This window comes from Leopardus geoffroyi, chromosome D3 (assembly GCF_018350155.1).
Source record: "Leopardus geoffroyi isolate Oge1 chromosome D3, O.geoffroyi_Oge1_pat1.0, whole genome shotgun sequence".
Lineage (NCBI taxonomy): Eukaryota > Metazoa > Chordata > Mammalia > Carnivora > Felidae > Leopardus > Leopardus geoffroyi.
The window spans coordinates 10,763,253-10,777,737 of record NC_059339.1 but is presented as its reverse complement, the minus strand read 5'-3'; the positions used below and the strand labels follow the sequence as shown (position 1 = coordinate 10,777,737).

The 14,485-nt window shown below is 55.0% G+C and overlaps 1 protein-coding gene across 4 annotated transcripts; it reads right to left on the bottom strand.

Moving 5' to 3' along the window:
- Nucleotides 1-437: 437 nt before the first annotated feature.
- On the bottom strand, nt 438-6,924 carry CFAP73 (cilia and flagella associated protein 73). Of its 4 annotated transcripts, XM_045458269.1 has the most exons (7): nt 6,694-6,910; nt 4,705-4,810; nt 4,073-4,177; nt 3,540-3,740; nt 2,743-2,964; nt 2,184-2,342; nt 438-632 (listed from the first exon to the last, which is right to left on the bottom strand). In XM_045458269.1, the coding sequence occupies exons 1-7, from the start codon at nt 6,747-6,749 to the stop codon at nt 558-560; spliced, it is 924 nt and encodes a 307-aa protein (XP_045314225.1). In that variant the 5' UTR covers nt 6,750-6,910; the 3' UTR covers nt 438-557. The 4 variants fall into 4 exon arrangements, with proteins under 4 accessions (XP_045314225.1, XP_045314224.1, XP_045314222.1 ...); XM_045458268.1 differs by lacking the exon at nt 438-632 and having other exon boundaries at nt 2,028-2,252; nt 4,705-4,819; nt 6,694-6,924; XM_045458266.1 differs by lacking the exon at nt 438-632 and having other exon boundaries at nt 2,028-2,342; nt 4,705-4,819; nt 6,694-6,923.
- Nucleotides 6,925-14,485: the final 7,561 nt, after the last annotated feature.

Below are 14,485 nucleotides of genomic sequence, written 5' to 3'. Positions count from 1 at the left end.
CAGAGGGCTCAGCTGTTCCCCTCCAGCTGTGAAAGGTTAACACGTCCCCACCGCACTGCAGAGGTCAGAAGCTGTCCTGGCCTCTGCCCTTCAAGCCTTGGGGTCCTGGGAGGGTCAAGGCAGCCTCCGGCAGCTGGGTTCTCACCTGTACCCGTCCGCAAGAGAGCCTTCGTGAGCAGGCGCCCCGCGAACGGGTGTTTGCTGTGTGGCTCTCTTGCCAACGCTGTTTTACTCACCAAACACCCGCCTAGAATTTGCCAGAATTTGCACCAGGCTTCGTTCCAAACACCTGACAGACATCACCTTGTTTAATGCCGTGACTGTCCTGGGAGGCAGGACCTGGTGCCAGGCCATGTGGTGGATGAGGGACTGGTGCCCCCCAGCTAGCCCACATTTATTTAGTTCTTGCTGTATACCTCTCATGCATTTCCCACGGCAGCCCCAGCGGGCACGGCCGTCCCATCTTTCCAGTGAGAGCCACTCAGCACATACCCCGCAGGAAGTGTGCACTTCCTTTCCAGGGGGCCCCCCTGTCCCCCAGCTTACCTGGGTCAGGGCTAGCAGGCAGGTGTGGGCTTGGCCTGCCCAAGACTGGCCAGCATGGCAGAGAGGTCCAGAATGAACAGCTTCACCTAGGGGTCCCCAGCACAGCCAGAGTCCCATCCCAGCCCCCGGGGGTCCCGTCCCCACCCTCCACCCCAGGATGCTGCAACGCAGGGTTTGGGGGTGGAGACCCCTATTAAAAGCCAGCAACGTGCTGGTTACCAGCAGCCGGCGAACCTGCCCTAAGCTGTTCTCGGTTCTTCGGGTCTCCGTTCCAACCCCCGAAATGGTTTGTGGTTGTCAGCAGGTACCCTCATAGTTTCCTAGCTGGCTATCACTTGTGTTACAATTAAAAGTATTTTTATTTGCAACGATTTGTTTCCCCCCTTTTAAACAGATCGGGCATATTCACCGGTGTCTGGTCTGCTCTCCTCTCCAAACACTCCCAGATTTTGTCCTAATTAAACTTATTTATTGATACGAACTTCATGAACGCCCATGGGTCCACTGCCAAGAGCTAGAGCTTGAACGAACTTATCTTTGGGTTCTCCCTTAGCGTTTGTCACAGAGAGGGAAACTATATTTCTAACAAAAATTGGAGAGAGTTAGGTTACCCTTGTCGTAAGTGGAGGACAACTGGAAAAATGCTACAATGAACGCAAAACCCAGTCTCTGCATTCTGGTTGGCCGCTGTCGCCTCCACGGGGTGTGAGGCCCAGGCCCAGAGACCAGAGAGCACTACAGGGGTTAAAGGTAGAGTCGCCCCCACAATGAGCCTTTCTCTTTGGTAGAATCGGGGTTGGTTGAAAAGGGACGGGCATTTGCCTGCTACGTCATAACTGAGCCTCTGTCCCTCCTGGAGTCGTGCACCGCAGGGTGCTGGGCCACACTTGGGAGAACCGGAGACATCCATCCCTCTCCGGGTGTGGAACAAAGGTAGGCTCTCGGGGCCCCAGTTCCTGGCGTTTGGTTGGGGTCGAGGGTGCTGGGTGCAGGACAGGAGTGGCAGGGGCTGGGGTGCCTCCTTTTGTGTTTCTTCCGCTTAAAGGAACCATGCTCTGGGTCCCCATTAGGAACAACAGAGGGGTCCGAAACCCCCTCTCTCTGTAAGCCATGTCACATATCCTGCAACTTTGCAAACCTGAACGACTTGGGCCACAGTGCCATTGGTGGTGCCCTTGTGCAGAAAGACGAGGGCACGGCCCCTCCCTCCCTCTCCCTGGGGAAGCAGAGGCCTGTCTCTGCCAGGAGCAAGGGTGAGTCTCAACCTGGTTTCTTATTGATGTCACACTTGTTAATGCTGTCTGAGCCTGGGACGAAAGACAGACTCTTGGCCTAAAGTACAATATCGTCACACACCTCGGCCCTTGGGCGCAAGTGAGAAGCCTGGGACCCAGAGAGGGGCCTGGCGGCTTGCTTCTGGCCACAGAGCAGATGACCCGCAGAGCCAAGACCAACCCAGCCTCCTAGGCAGGGTTCCCAGGTGGCCACAGAGCCCACGTCCCCCCCCACCCCCCGGGGGGTGGGGGGGGGCTGGAAGTGTGTGCCCTGATCACAGAGGGTCATACTGAACCCGGAGACTTCAGGCACTGTGAAGCTCTGAATCTGGGGGTTGGAGGGCACGTAAGGAGGGAGCTCACCTGCTCCAGCTGCCCCTCAGTGTCCTCGATGTCCAGGGCAGGCGGGTGCGTCTTGTGCCGGCACACTAGCTGGAACAGGTTGAGCGCTGCTATCCTAGTGCGTCCCAGGAGAAGGGTCTTCTCTGCCCCGGTGTTCTGGATCTGAATCCACTTGGATTCCTGCAGAACACCCCGCCCCCTTCCCCGATCAAGGTTTGGGCCTGCTGAGGAGGGTGGGGGGAGCCTCCTCCCTTCCCTCCAGTCTGGCGCGCCGGGGGAACCTCCAGGAGAGGAGTGCAGGAATTGGGCGTCAGGTTGGGCTAGGACTGGCCTCCTGTGTCCGGAAGCGCGTTCGGATGCTGGAATCCGCCCGTTAGCGCAGCTCCCCTCTGGGGTAACCATTGCCTTCTGCTCTTAGCACTCGTGGGCTCCCTCTTGGGTAACCACTGCCTTCTGCTCTTAGCACTCGTGGGCTCCCTCTTGGGTAACCACTGCCTTCTGCTCTTAGCACTCGTGGCACTCCTCTCCGGAGGTGGGAGGCTGGGGTCCCGGGCGCCCACCTCCTCCCTCCCGGCCGTACCCAGCGCAGCGTGCGCTCCCTCGCGGCCTCCAGGCGCTCCAGCAGCTGCACTCGCCGCTGGCCCTGCCCGAGCAGCTCGCTCTGCCCCGCGTCCCGCAGCCGCTGCAGCCGAGCGCGCGCCTCCTCCAGCTCGGCCAGCCGCTGGCGCTCCGTGAGCCTCAGCGCCGCCTGCATATCGACCAGGCCGTCGAAGCGCGCCACCAGCTCGGGGACCTCCTGGAACTAGGGTGCGGTCAAGATGGGGACTCAGCCGGCCCGCAGCCCCCTCCCCTCCCCCCGCCATCCGGCCCTCCGGCGCCTCCTCGGTTAGCCCACGTGCAAAATGAGGGTATCGCACGGCCCCTACCCCAGAAACGAGGACTGCTCTCGCCCCTCCCCACTCCAGCATAAAGCCTAGCCAACTTCACTGCCTGTGATTAGTATTCATGTAGTGTTCATGTATTGTTCAACGGGTATCTATTGAGTGCCTGGGCACACCCCCTCCTTCTCCTGTGTGCCCCTGAGTGAGAGTTACCATTCTGAGCCTCAGTTTCCCCGTTTGTGAAAATGGGGGGGAGGGGAGGGGACCCGGGTTTCCCCCATGCGGTTGGCAAGAACAGGACTTACATCACCGGGCGTTGAGGAGAATTCAGAGCAAACCTTGTCCCTGGCATACAGTCAGTGCTCAATAAGTGGTGATTCCTGACATACAGTCAGCGCTCCAGTAGTGCACACCCAAAGGCTTTCCAGAGCCCACCCGACCTGGTAGCCAGGCTGCATGGGGGCGCCGAGCCCCAAAGCCTCCGCAGGGTACTCACCTCCGGCAGCTGCTCCAGCACTCGCCCCAGCAGGCGCGCGCAGGGCTCCAGGCGCTCCAGCCGGCACCGCAGCCGCGCGCGCTCCCGCTGCAGCTCCTCGAACTGGGCCCGAAGCCGTAGGGCCTCCGCCTCCCGGCGGTCCGCCTGGAGCCGCTCCTGGGCCGCCCTCCGCAGGGCGCGGCTGCGCCGGGCCTCGGTGTCCTGGGGAGGCGGACAGAGCGGAGGCGACCGCCCTCGGGACCCGGGAGCCCGCGGGGCTCGCTGCTTCCACCGCCCCAACTCTTGGCGTGCCCAGCCGTGGTAGCAGACAGGTGGCCCGTGGGCAGAGTGAGCAGTAGCTCTGATTTTGGTCCCTCTCCTCTCCCCCACGCTTTTTGAAAACTCGAATACGACAGGCGGTGCGTGTGTATTTCCTACTCTACAACCTCTTGTATTAGTCAGCACACTTTTAAAATTCCCGAGCGAGGCTGCCCCTGCAGGATAGAGACTCCGTGACCCGCTGACCTGCCTCCCCCCCAGCAGTCTCCACCTACCTGCAGGAACTTGTCAAAGCGGACAAAGGACCCCTTTAGCTCCTGCTCCTTCTGTTCCAACTGTCCCCAGCGCTCTTTCAGCGCTGCTCTCGTGGTCTGGAACACCTGGGGGAGGTGAGGAGTGGGTGTCTGTGTGTTTGGGGGTCCAAGTTATCCAGTACTTTCAGGATCCTACTTATCTGTTGTTCCTGAGCTTGTCCGCACGCCCCTGCTCAAACCCGCCCATGGCTCCCACCACCCCCGATGAAGCCCAAATGCCCCCCCCCCCCCCGCAGCCAGCTTCCCTGTGCGTCCTTCTGGCCTCATCTCACCCGCTCCCTCTGACGCTCTGCCTTCCAGACGTTCATCCACCTGTGTTTTGTCCTTGCCTTCCAGTTTTGCATGTGCTGTTCCCTCTGCCCGCTTCTCCTTCCTCACCCCACCCTCCTTTACTGGCTAAGCTGACTTGCTTGCCCTTTCCCAATCCCCAAGACATTACTTCCTCCAGGAAGCCCTCCTTGACCACCCCTTCGTGGAGATAGAGGCTTCCTCTGGGCTCCCGCAGCGTCTTCTCAGTGCTTCCCCACCTGGACACTTGTGGGTTTTTCGGTCTGGGGTCCCAAAACGTCTCAGGGACTGCAGTGGAGGCTCACCTCCTTCTGGGCCTGCAGGCCTCGGTCCGCATCTACCAACTCCTGCCTCTTCTCCAGGAGACGCAGCACTGGCGGGAAGTGGTCCACACTTTGCTCCGGGATCTTCCTGGAGGAGCTCCAGGAGGAGGCAGGGATGAAGGAGGCAGAAGGTGGGGCCCCCAACCCCCCCCCCCACTAGTGCCTGAAATACCCCCATTAACCCCACACTAGCTGCTGAATTTATTGAATTCATTCAATAAATTGTACCGAGCACCTACTCTGTGCCAGGCATCTTTCCAGGCACTGAGGGGTGCAGGTGTGCACAAGGCAGACAAAATCCCCACCTTCCAGAAGCCACCAGGCTGCTGGGGGGGGGGGGGGGCGGAGCACACAGAAAACAAACCTAACAATAAATAAGGCTAGGCCGTGGTAGGTGCTCAGAGGAAAAATTAAGCAGACAAAAGGAAATCTTTTCCTTTTTTAAAATTTATTATTTACTTATCTTTATTTTTATTATGTGTTAACTTTTGAGATAGAGAGACAAGGAGAGAAAACGAGCAGAGGAGGGGCAGAGAGAGAGAGGGAGACAGAGGATCAGAAGCGGGCTCCGAGCTGACAGCAGAGAGCCTGATGCGGGGCCCGAACCCACAAACCATGAGATCATGACCTGAGCCGAAGGCAGTCGCTTAAGCACCTGAGCCACCCACGTGCCCCCTTTTTTTTTTTTGAAAGAGAGAAAGTGTGCACACAAGCGGAGGGGCAGCGGGAGGGAGGAAGAATTTTTTTTTTTTTTAAGTTTATTTACTTATTTTGAGAGAGAGAGAGAGAGCGTGCATACGAATTGGGGATGGGTAGAGAGAGGGGGAGAATCCGAAGTAGGCTCCAAGCTATCAGCGCAGAGCCTGACACGGGGCTCAATATCACGAACCGAGCGAAAATCAAGAGTAGGAGGCTTAACTGACTGAGCCATCTAAGCGCCCCAAAAGGAAATCTTTCGATAGGGAGATGAAAAAGTCTCTCAGAGGAGACTCTGAGGTCGTCTGGGCAGAGACGCGAAGGGCAAGGGGGAGTGAGCGTGTGGACACCTGCAGGGAACAGCCAGTGCAAAGGCCCTGAGAGAAGGATCTTGGTTTGTGGAAGAGCTGGAGGCTGCTGTTGGGGGGCAAGGGCCGTAAGAGAGGCAGGGCAGCCGCCGGGAGACCGGTGATGGGGTTCCGGGATAACAGAGATAGTGTGGTGCTGGTCAGGTGGTTGTAGGGGAGAGGTGAGGAGGGTAGGTTCCAGCTACAGCATGAGAGCAGAGCTGCTGCTGCGATTGGGGGTGGGGGGAAAGGAGAGAAGGATGAACTCAGAGCCGGAAGGCGGGTGCTGGTGGAAGTCTGGATGGGGCGCAGGGGAGACCAGCTCCTTGCTGCGGCCAAGCTGCGTCGGGAAGGCTGTTCGGCCTCCCTCAGACGTCCCTGGGAGGGCTCCAGAAGGAGCTGGGATCTGGAGGCATGCTCTGGGGGGGGGGCGGGGCGGGGGGGGGCACAGTGCTGCACACAGCCCTCCACGGTGCTGTGTAGAGAGCAGAAGGGAGGCTCCAACAGAATGTGCTGGAGGGCCTTCCTGGCACCGGTCCGGTCCAGACCGACACTGAGCTTGGGCCCCTCGGTCACTGCTGAGCACAAAGCAGGCACCCGACAAGCTTCCTCTACTCCTCCTTTAAAGCGCAGAGCTTTGCAGGGATTCCCATCTCAGTGCAAAGGATCTAATCGCAGCCGGATGGCAGCCAGGGGTGGGGATCCGGAGCAGAGGCTGTTAACCCAGCTCTGCCCTAACTAGCCCAGAGACCGATTTCCTCTGAGCCTCAGTTTCTTCCTCTGTGAAGTGGGGACAGTAATACCCCAGCAGGAGTTGCCCAAGGAAGCCAGACGCTTCACCACCAGACGGTGGGCGAGAGGAAGGCACGGGTCATCCCGCCCGCTTCTGCCCTCCTTCCAGCCCTCCCTGCCATTCCAAGACACTCACGCAGGCAGTTTCTCTTGCAAGGCCAGTCGGAAATATTCCTCCCAGGGCACTGCCATTGTGCCAGCATTCACCCCGGGCTTTCTTTCCACGGATGGAGTTTTGCACCAGCCCAGGGGGCCCTGGGAGTTTCTGATGTTCTGATGGAGGGCCGTGTGGCAGCGGGTTCTGTGCTCCGAGAAGGCCGCCACCTAGCAGGCCTTGGTTGCCGGGGCAACCAACCACACAACATTCCAAGGCCGGCCTGAGGCCTCGGGAGTCCATCCTGGGAGGGGAGAGGGCAGGGGGCCGCCCAAGGGGGGTAGGGCGGGGAGCAGACTCTGCCTATTTCAGAGACGGCTTTAAGTCCCAATGTAAACTGGGGTGCAGTGGAGAGGAGGTGGGTCCTTCAGCCAAAAATTTACCCATTTGGTGCCACGTGTCTGGTCAAGCCTCTCCCTGGCCGGGTGGGATGGGACGGGACGCCTCTATCATGGTTGTAACGGTTAGTTGTCTGTTCAAAGAGTAATTATTGGGCACCCACTGTTTGCCAGGTCCTGGGCAGGGCTATTCACTCCCTGGCAAAGTGCTGAGGGCCTACTACGTTCCATCCCTCTGAGGGTCAACACCTTTTGCTGGGGATGGGGCTACCCTGGCCCAGTCTCATGGAGCCCCCAGTGTGGTTAAGGGAGATCAGCACCACCCAGGGGAGGCCGGGTTGGAGGAGCCCCAGATTTGGGGGATGGGGAGGAGCTGACATACCTTGAGCGATTACTGTTGTTCAGGCACTGTGCTAAGAGCTTTCTGTACAATGTCTAAGTTAATTCCTAAAAACGGCACTCCAAGGGACGGTGTTAGAGAAAAATGCCCAGACCAAAACTGCAGATACCCATGGGTCCTCCACCCAGAAATAATACACGCTAGCATCTCATCGTCTGTGCTTTCGATCATTTTATTTTTCTATTTTAAGTAATTTTTTTCATGTAAAGAAATATATTTTCTTATTGCAGAATAACACTGTTAGGAAAAACCATGCTTATCATGCCTACGTTGCTTAAAGCAACTCCTAAGCATTTTGTCAGAGCACAAATTTATTTATTTATTTATTTGTTTGTTTATTTATTTGTTTATTTATTGTTTATTTAAATGTTTACCTATATTTGAGATAGAGACAGAGCATGACTGGGGGACACAGAATTGGAAGCAGGCTCCAGGCTCCGAGCTGTCAGCACAGAGCCCCACACGGGGCTCGAACTCACAAACAGCGGGATCATGACCTGAGCCGGAGTCGGACGTTTAACCGTCTGAGCCACCCAGGCGCCCCTGAGGGCATATTTTTAGAAAGGAGCTAAAATAATGTACATTTTCTCTTGGATCATTTTGCATTAAATTGCACATATATCTTTCTGCACACATTGACGTGAAGTTATAAGCTACACGACCTAATTTTTTTCTTGGTTTAAAAATGTTGAGGTATAATTTACATAATGTAAAATTCATTTTTTTTTTTTTTCACGTACAGTTCTATGGGTTTGGCAAATGCAGAAAGTCATGGGTCATCACCACCCACTATAGTCAAGGTACAAAATGTTTCCATCACCCCCAAAAGTCCCCACGCTTCTTCATAATAAACCCTTGTCCCCACCCTAGCCCCTGGCAACCGCTGACCTGCTCTCTATCCTGATAGTTTTGCCTTTCCCAGAATATCAGAAATGGAATTCTATACTTTGTAGCCTTTTGAGTCTGGATTCTTTAACACAGAAGTGTTCATTTGAAATTCATTCCCGTTGATGGGTGTATCCATAATTTATTCTTCTTCATTGCCGAGTACTACTTGATGGTATACCATGGTTTGTTTATTCAGCCTCCCGCTGGGTCATTTCTGGTTCTGGGCAATGACAAATAGAGCCTGTGTATTCATGGACAGATTTTTTGTGTGAACATAAGCTTTCATTCTGCTCCGTATAAATATGTAGGAGCAGGATTGCTGAGTCATATGGTAAGTATGTGTCTAACTGTATGAAAAACTGCAAACTTTTTTCAAAGTGGCTGTACCATTTTTAAAAAAATAAGTTGCTTTTTTTAAAGTGTATTTATTTGGGGTGCCTGGGTGGCTCAGTTGGTTGAGAGACTGACTTCGGCTCAGGTCATGATCTCATGGTTTCTGAGTTCGAGCCCCGCGTCGGGCTGTGTGCTGACAGCTGGGAGCCTGGAGCCTGCTTCGGATTCTGTGTCTCCCTCTCTCTCTGCCCCTCCCTCACTCATGCTCGGTCTCTCTCTGTCTCAGAAATAAATAAACATTAAGAAAATTAAAATAACATAAAATAAAGTGTATTCATTTATTTTGAGAGAGAGAGAGAGAGAGAGAGAGAGAGAGTGCAGGGGAGGGGCAGAGAGAGAAGGAATCCCAAGCAAGTTCCTCACTGGTAGTGCAGAGCCTGACACAGGGCTCGAACTCCCGAACCGTGAATTCATGACCTATGCTGAAACCAAGAGTCAGACGTTTAACCAACTGAGCCACCCAGGTGCCCGTGGCCCTACCATTTGTATATAGACACCAACAATGCATGAGAGGTCTGATTACTCCATATCCTCGCCAGCAGCCGGTATTGTTGGGTATTTTTCAGGTCATTCTAATAGATGTGTAACCCCCAGATGACTCTTTTATTTAGAGAGCCGTGTAGACATGCATGCAATTTAAGAAGTAATATAGGGGCGCCTGGGTGGCTGAGTCGGTTGAGAGCCGGACTTCAGCTCAGGTCAGGATCTCGCAGTTCATGGGTTTGAGCCCCGCATCGGGCTCTGTGCTGACAACAGCTCAGAGCCTGGAGCCTGCTTTGGATTCTGTGTCTCCCTCTTTCTGCCCCTTCCCAGCTCACGCTCCGTCTCTCTCTCTCTCTCTCTCTCTCTCTCTCTTTCCCTCTCTCTCTCTCTCTCTCTCTCTGTCTCTCAAAAATAAAAAATAAATAAATAAATAAATAATTGAAAAAAACTTTAAGAAGTAATACAGAAAGATCCCGTATCCCTCCACCCGGTTTCCCCCGATGGTTCCATCTCGCACCTGACCGCACAGTATCACAACCAAGAAATTGACATCGATACAATCCGCCAGCCTTAATCAGGTTTCACAGTTTTACATGCACTCATGTGTGTGTGTATTTAGTCCTATGCAAAGTTATCACATGTGGACCCCTGCGACGGTCACCGTCAAGCTGCAGAACGTTCCTCGCTGGGATCCTTCATGCCGCCCTTTGATAGCCAGGACCCCTTCCCTCCCTCCTGCCTCCCTAACCCCTGGAGACTGTTTATCTGTTCTCCATCTGCATAGTTTTGTCACGTCAAGGATGTTAGCTAAGTGGAATTGTACAGTATGTAACCTTTGAGGCTGGCTTTTGCACTCCGCTTTGTTCTCTGGAGACCCACCCTACTTGCTACGCATCAGTGTTTATTCTTTTTGATCGCTGAGAAGCGTGCTGTGGGATGGATGGCCACAGTGTAACCATTTAGGTAGAAGGACATTTGGGTTATTTGCAGTTTGGGGCTCTCTTGAATAAAGCCGCCGTGAGGATTCACGTCCTGGTTTTTGTGTGAACGTAAGCTCTCACTCCTCTGGGATCGATGCCCGTGAGCATAACTGTTAAGGAAACTGCCACAGTCTTTTCCAGAGTGGCGGTACCATATTCCCACCGACAATGCACAAGTGATCCGGTGTTTTGTTTTGTTTTTTCTTCATCCTCGCTATTCTCACCACTTCTGTTTTAGCCATTCTGATAGGTGCAGTGATGTCTCCTTGTGGTCTTTGCACTTCTCTACTGGCTGTAATGATGAGGAACATCTTTTTGCATACTTCTTTGCCATCTGTGTCTCCGCTTCAGCCAAATATCAGTTCCGCATCTGTCGCCTGTGTTCTAATGAATTGTTTTTAGCCGTTGGGTTTGGGGAACTTCTTTATATATTCTAGATACACGTCTGGATGTTCCAGATAGACCTCTGTTGGGTATTTTCTCCCAGGCTGTAGCTTGTCTTTTCATTCTCTTCACGTGGTCTCTCGCAAAGAACAGTTTTAAACGTTGACGGTCCGATTTGCTGCTTTTTCCTTCATGCGATGTGCCAAGCCCGAGGCGGGACTTGAACTCAGCCATCTGGACGTGGAGCCCACCTTCTTAACTACAGTACTTCAGATACCCTTGAGCCCGTCTTGGATCTCTCCCTCCTCAGGCTCCATTCCCTTCCTTTCCTGCTCGGAGGGTGTCCTCATCTTGAAGCTGCTAGGCGTCCTTCCCTTTTTAATCTCTATTCCCTTAGAGGTGGTTTGTTTGGGTGTGGGGGGGGGGGGCGGGAGGGCAGATGTTTATTGAGCACTTACACTGTAGCAGGCACCGTGTGAGGATACAACAGTGGTTAAGGCAAATCCTGCCCACATGGGACATACAGGCTGATGGGGCGGTCAGAGGCCTCAAATGACTGCAAATATGTCATTATGCTCTGGAAGGCCTCAAGGGAAGAAGCCCAGGGTGCAAGGAGCAGGGAGGGAAGCCTCTCTGAGAAAGTATCATGTGAACCCAGACCTGAAGGATAAAGAGGGGTGAGAAGAAGAAAGGAAAAGTATTCCAAGGAGACAGAACAGCATGTGCAAAGGCCCCGAAGCAGGAGGATATGGCTTCTTCCTACAAGAGAACAAAGGTCTGTCTGTCAGTGTGCAGAATTCAAGGATGATGGGATGGGTCAGGCTACACCCCTCCATGCCCCAGGCCTTTGCATTTCTGCTTTAAATGGGGCCTTGCTTCCAGGTCCTCTTGGGGCTCCCCTGCCACGCTGCTGAGGCAGAGGTCCCAGCCCCCCTCCCCCCACCTCTCTGTCCCCTTGGCCTGGGAGACGGGTTGGGTCGGGCTGCTGAGTGACAGCAGGACACAACTTCTAGGCTGGCCTTGCCCTTGGCCACAACCCGTAGCTCTGGAAATATCCACTCTCCCCGCCCCCAGATCTCATGCCTGGGTGGCCTCCCCCTGCCTACTTCTCCATTCCAAGGCAGGGGTGGGGAGGCCACCTTAGGGAGAAGGGCCGAGGAAGGAGGAAGCAGGGCGTCAGACTGGCAGCCGGACACCGTGTTTCAGGCTGTGGGGGGAGGGGACCTACTGCTTCCTCGGCAGCCAGCCCACAGGAGGGGTTTGGGAATCCTGCCCACTCCTCCCACCGCTGCCTCCTGTCCCACGTGGCTCTCTGCCCAGAATCGTGCCCCGCGATCACAAATGGGGCTTTGTGCTCCCGAGACAAAGAACGCACTCCTCACCCCCAACCTGGGCCCGGGGTTTGTCCGCCTTGCCCCCAGCCTTGGCCTCAGAAGGGATGGTGCCACTTCCAGGAGGGGAAACTGAGGTCTGGAGGGGCAGACAGGTCTGTGGAGCCAGAGGAGGGGTCTGTCCCCGGTTTGGGGGCGGAGGTGTAGCGGAGAGGGGGTAAGTCAGCACCGATTAAGCTGCCACCCTGGGCGCCGCAGGGAGAAAGGAAGTAAAAAAATAATATGACTATTATCACGACGAGAGAGGCCAGATTCCAGCCCTGGAGGGGAACAGAATTCTGTTTAACCCAGCGAGTGCGTTCTGAGTCTTTCTTAATGTGCCACGCGGTGTGGGAGGCGCGGCATGAATCAGACATTGTCCCTGACATTTAAGAGATAAGACGAGTGTGTAAAATACCACAAAACCAGCGAACAAGAGACCAAGGTCACAGAACGGTGCCAACAGGCAGGGGTGAGGGGAGTGGAGGGGGGTGGTCGTGGCTGCCTTCCCAGCTGTCCGGAGGCCGTGCGCCAGCCTCAAAGGCCAGCAGCGCCTTCAGAACCTGGAGGGCGCATGCATTATTTTTCTGATTTAGGAAAGCCCTGGGGCTCCTGCCCCACTCCGATGCCCGCTTTATCATCAGTGTATCACTTCCTACCTCCTCCCAGGAGTGATTTCGTTAGCTGCCTGCTACTTCTGTCAGCTCCCCACTCCACCGAGAGCCCCAGGAGAGCAGGGCTGGGCTGTTTTATACCTCACTGTATCCCCACTGCCTGGGACACGGCAGGCACTCGATACGGATCCGTGGAGTAAAAAGAATATTATATATATATATACATATAATATTTTGTGGCATCAGAATCATGCTGTATAGCTGGTCATGTGTACTGTGTTTTCCCCATTACCTACGTTTTCTTTTTTAGCCTTTTTCCCGTCTCTGAGAACATCCGTTTTAACAGCTTTGTAGTAGTCTATGACATTGACATGACATTGTCTATCCTTTGTTCACCGCCCCCCCCCCCTTAATCTTGATTCAGTTGAATCAGTAGGTCATAAACAAGGAAACAGGTAGAAAAGGGAGTGGAAGGGCTTTCCTGGTGGAAGGAACAGACAGGGCAGGGACAGTATGGGGTGGGATGAGGGGACGTGACTGAAATCTTGAGAGTGTTGAGTTCGGGAGCGGTGTGTTATTAAACTGACCCCCCCCCCCCCCCTTGTAGCATCTGCCAACCTGCATGGTGTAAATTCTCCCACCGTGGACGATCTCAAGTTCCCAATGTGGCATGGCTGAACAAGGAGTCAGAAAGCCATGGGCACAGCCAGCCCTCAGGAGCGGTCACCAGTGCCCAGGCCTGGTCCCTCCTCTGACATGAGAAGCTCTCTCTGCTGTGTTTATGAGCTCTCCCTGGGCCCCAGGCTCAGCCTTTCGGATGCAGTGGGGGGCGGGGTGGGGGGGGAACTCAGCCAGTTCTGGGCAGTAGGGCCCATCAGGGTACAAGAACCTGACCTTGGGACTTCTCTTATCAGATTTTCTCCGCTGAGATGCAAACTTCCAGATTCCCCCCGCTCAGCAACCTGCAGCCGCCTGCAAGTGTGGCTGTTCCATCCCTCCCTGGAATTCGGGGTGGGGCCTGGGGTTCCACAGGCCACATCCTCAAGATCCAGCCTCAGAACTCAGCCACCCAGTGGGGCTCAATGTCAGGCAGAGCAGGGGGTCAGGAGGTCCCATGGGCACTTACTGAGCCCTTGCTCTATGCCAGGCTATGCTAAACACCTGATGTTTTTTTCCATCCAGTCCTCACACCCAGGCTATCAGGTGGGTGCCATTATGATCCCCACTTTACAGATGAGGAAACTAAGTCCCCCAAAGGGTAACCCACCAAGAACACCCAGCTCAGAAGTGTAGGTGCCAGGACGCAGTCCCGGGTTGGCTTGGCTGGATGCTAACACCTTTGCTCTTAACTCCTGAGCTCAGCATTTCTTCCCGCTTATGGGTTTAGGGAGCCCTTGTTGCATGCACCCCATGGGTGCTAAACAGTGAGCATGGAGATGATCATGGGCTTAGCGGAAAGGGGAAGGGGAGGAGGCTAACCGTTTCTCAAGCACCTACTATGTGCCAGGAATGATGCCAGGTGCCTCCACTGCCTCTTGATTACCTCTCACAACAGCCCGTGAGAAAGGTGAGCCCCTTCCCACATGACAGCCCAGGCTTGGGTGCTCATGACCCACGCTCCCCTCTCCTAGCTGGGTAGCCACCAGTGGGTCCCACCCTCCTCTCGGCCACCGTCTCCCGTTGGCCCCTTGATAGGAGCTGCCCTGGGAGACCCCAAACCCTATGCCAGTTTCAAGTCAAAGCTTCTCACAACAACAGGAAGTGGCCAAGCCATTCGGAACGTTTGAGGTCTGTGGCCACAGCCCCAGGCGCATTTCAGGGTCCAATGCCGGATACTGGACAGGTGACAGAGTTAGCTCCCTGGCGGCCTGGCTGGCACAGTCCGTAACCTTCATAACCCCCCTGGGGGCCTGGGGAGGGGTGT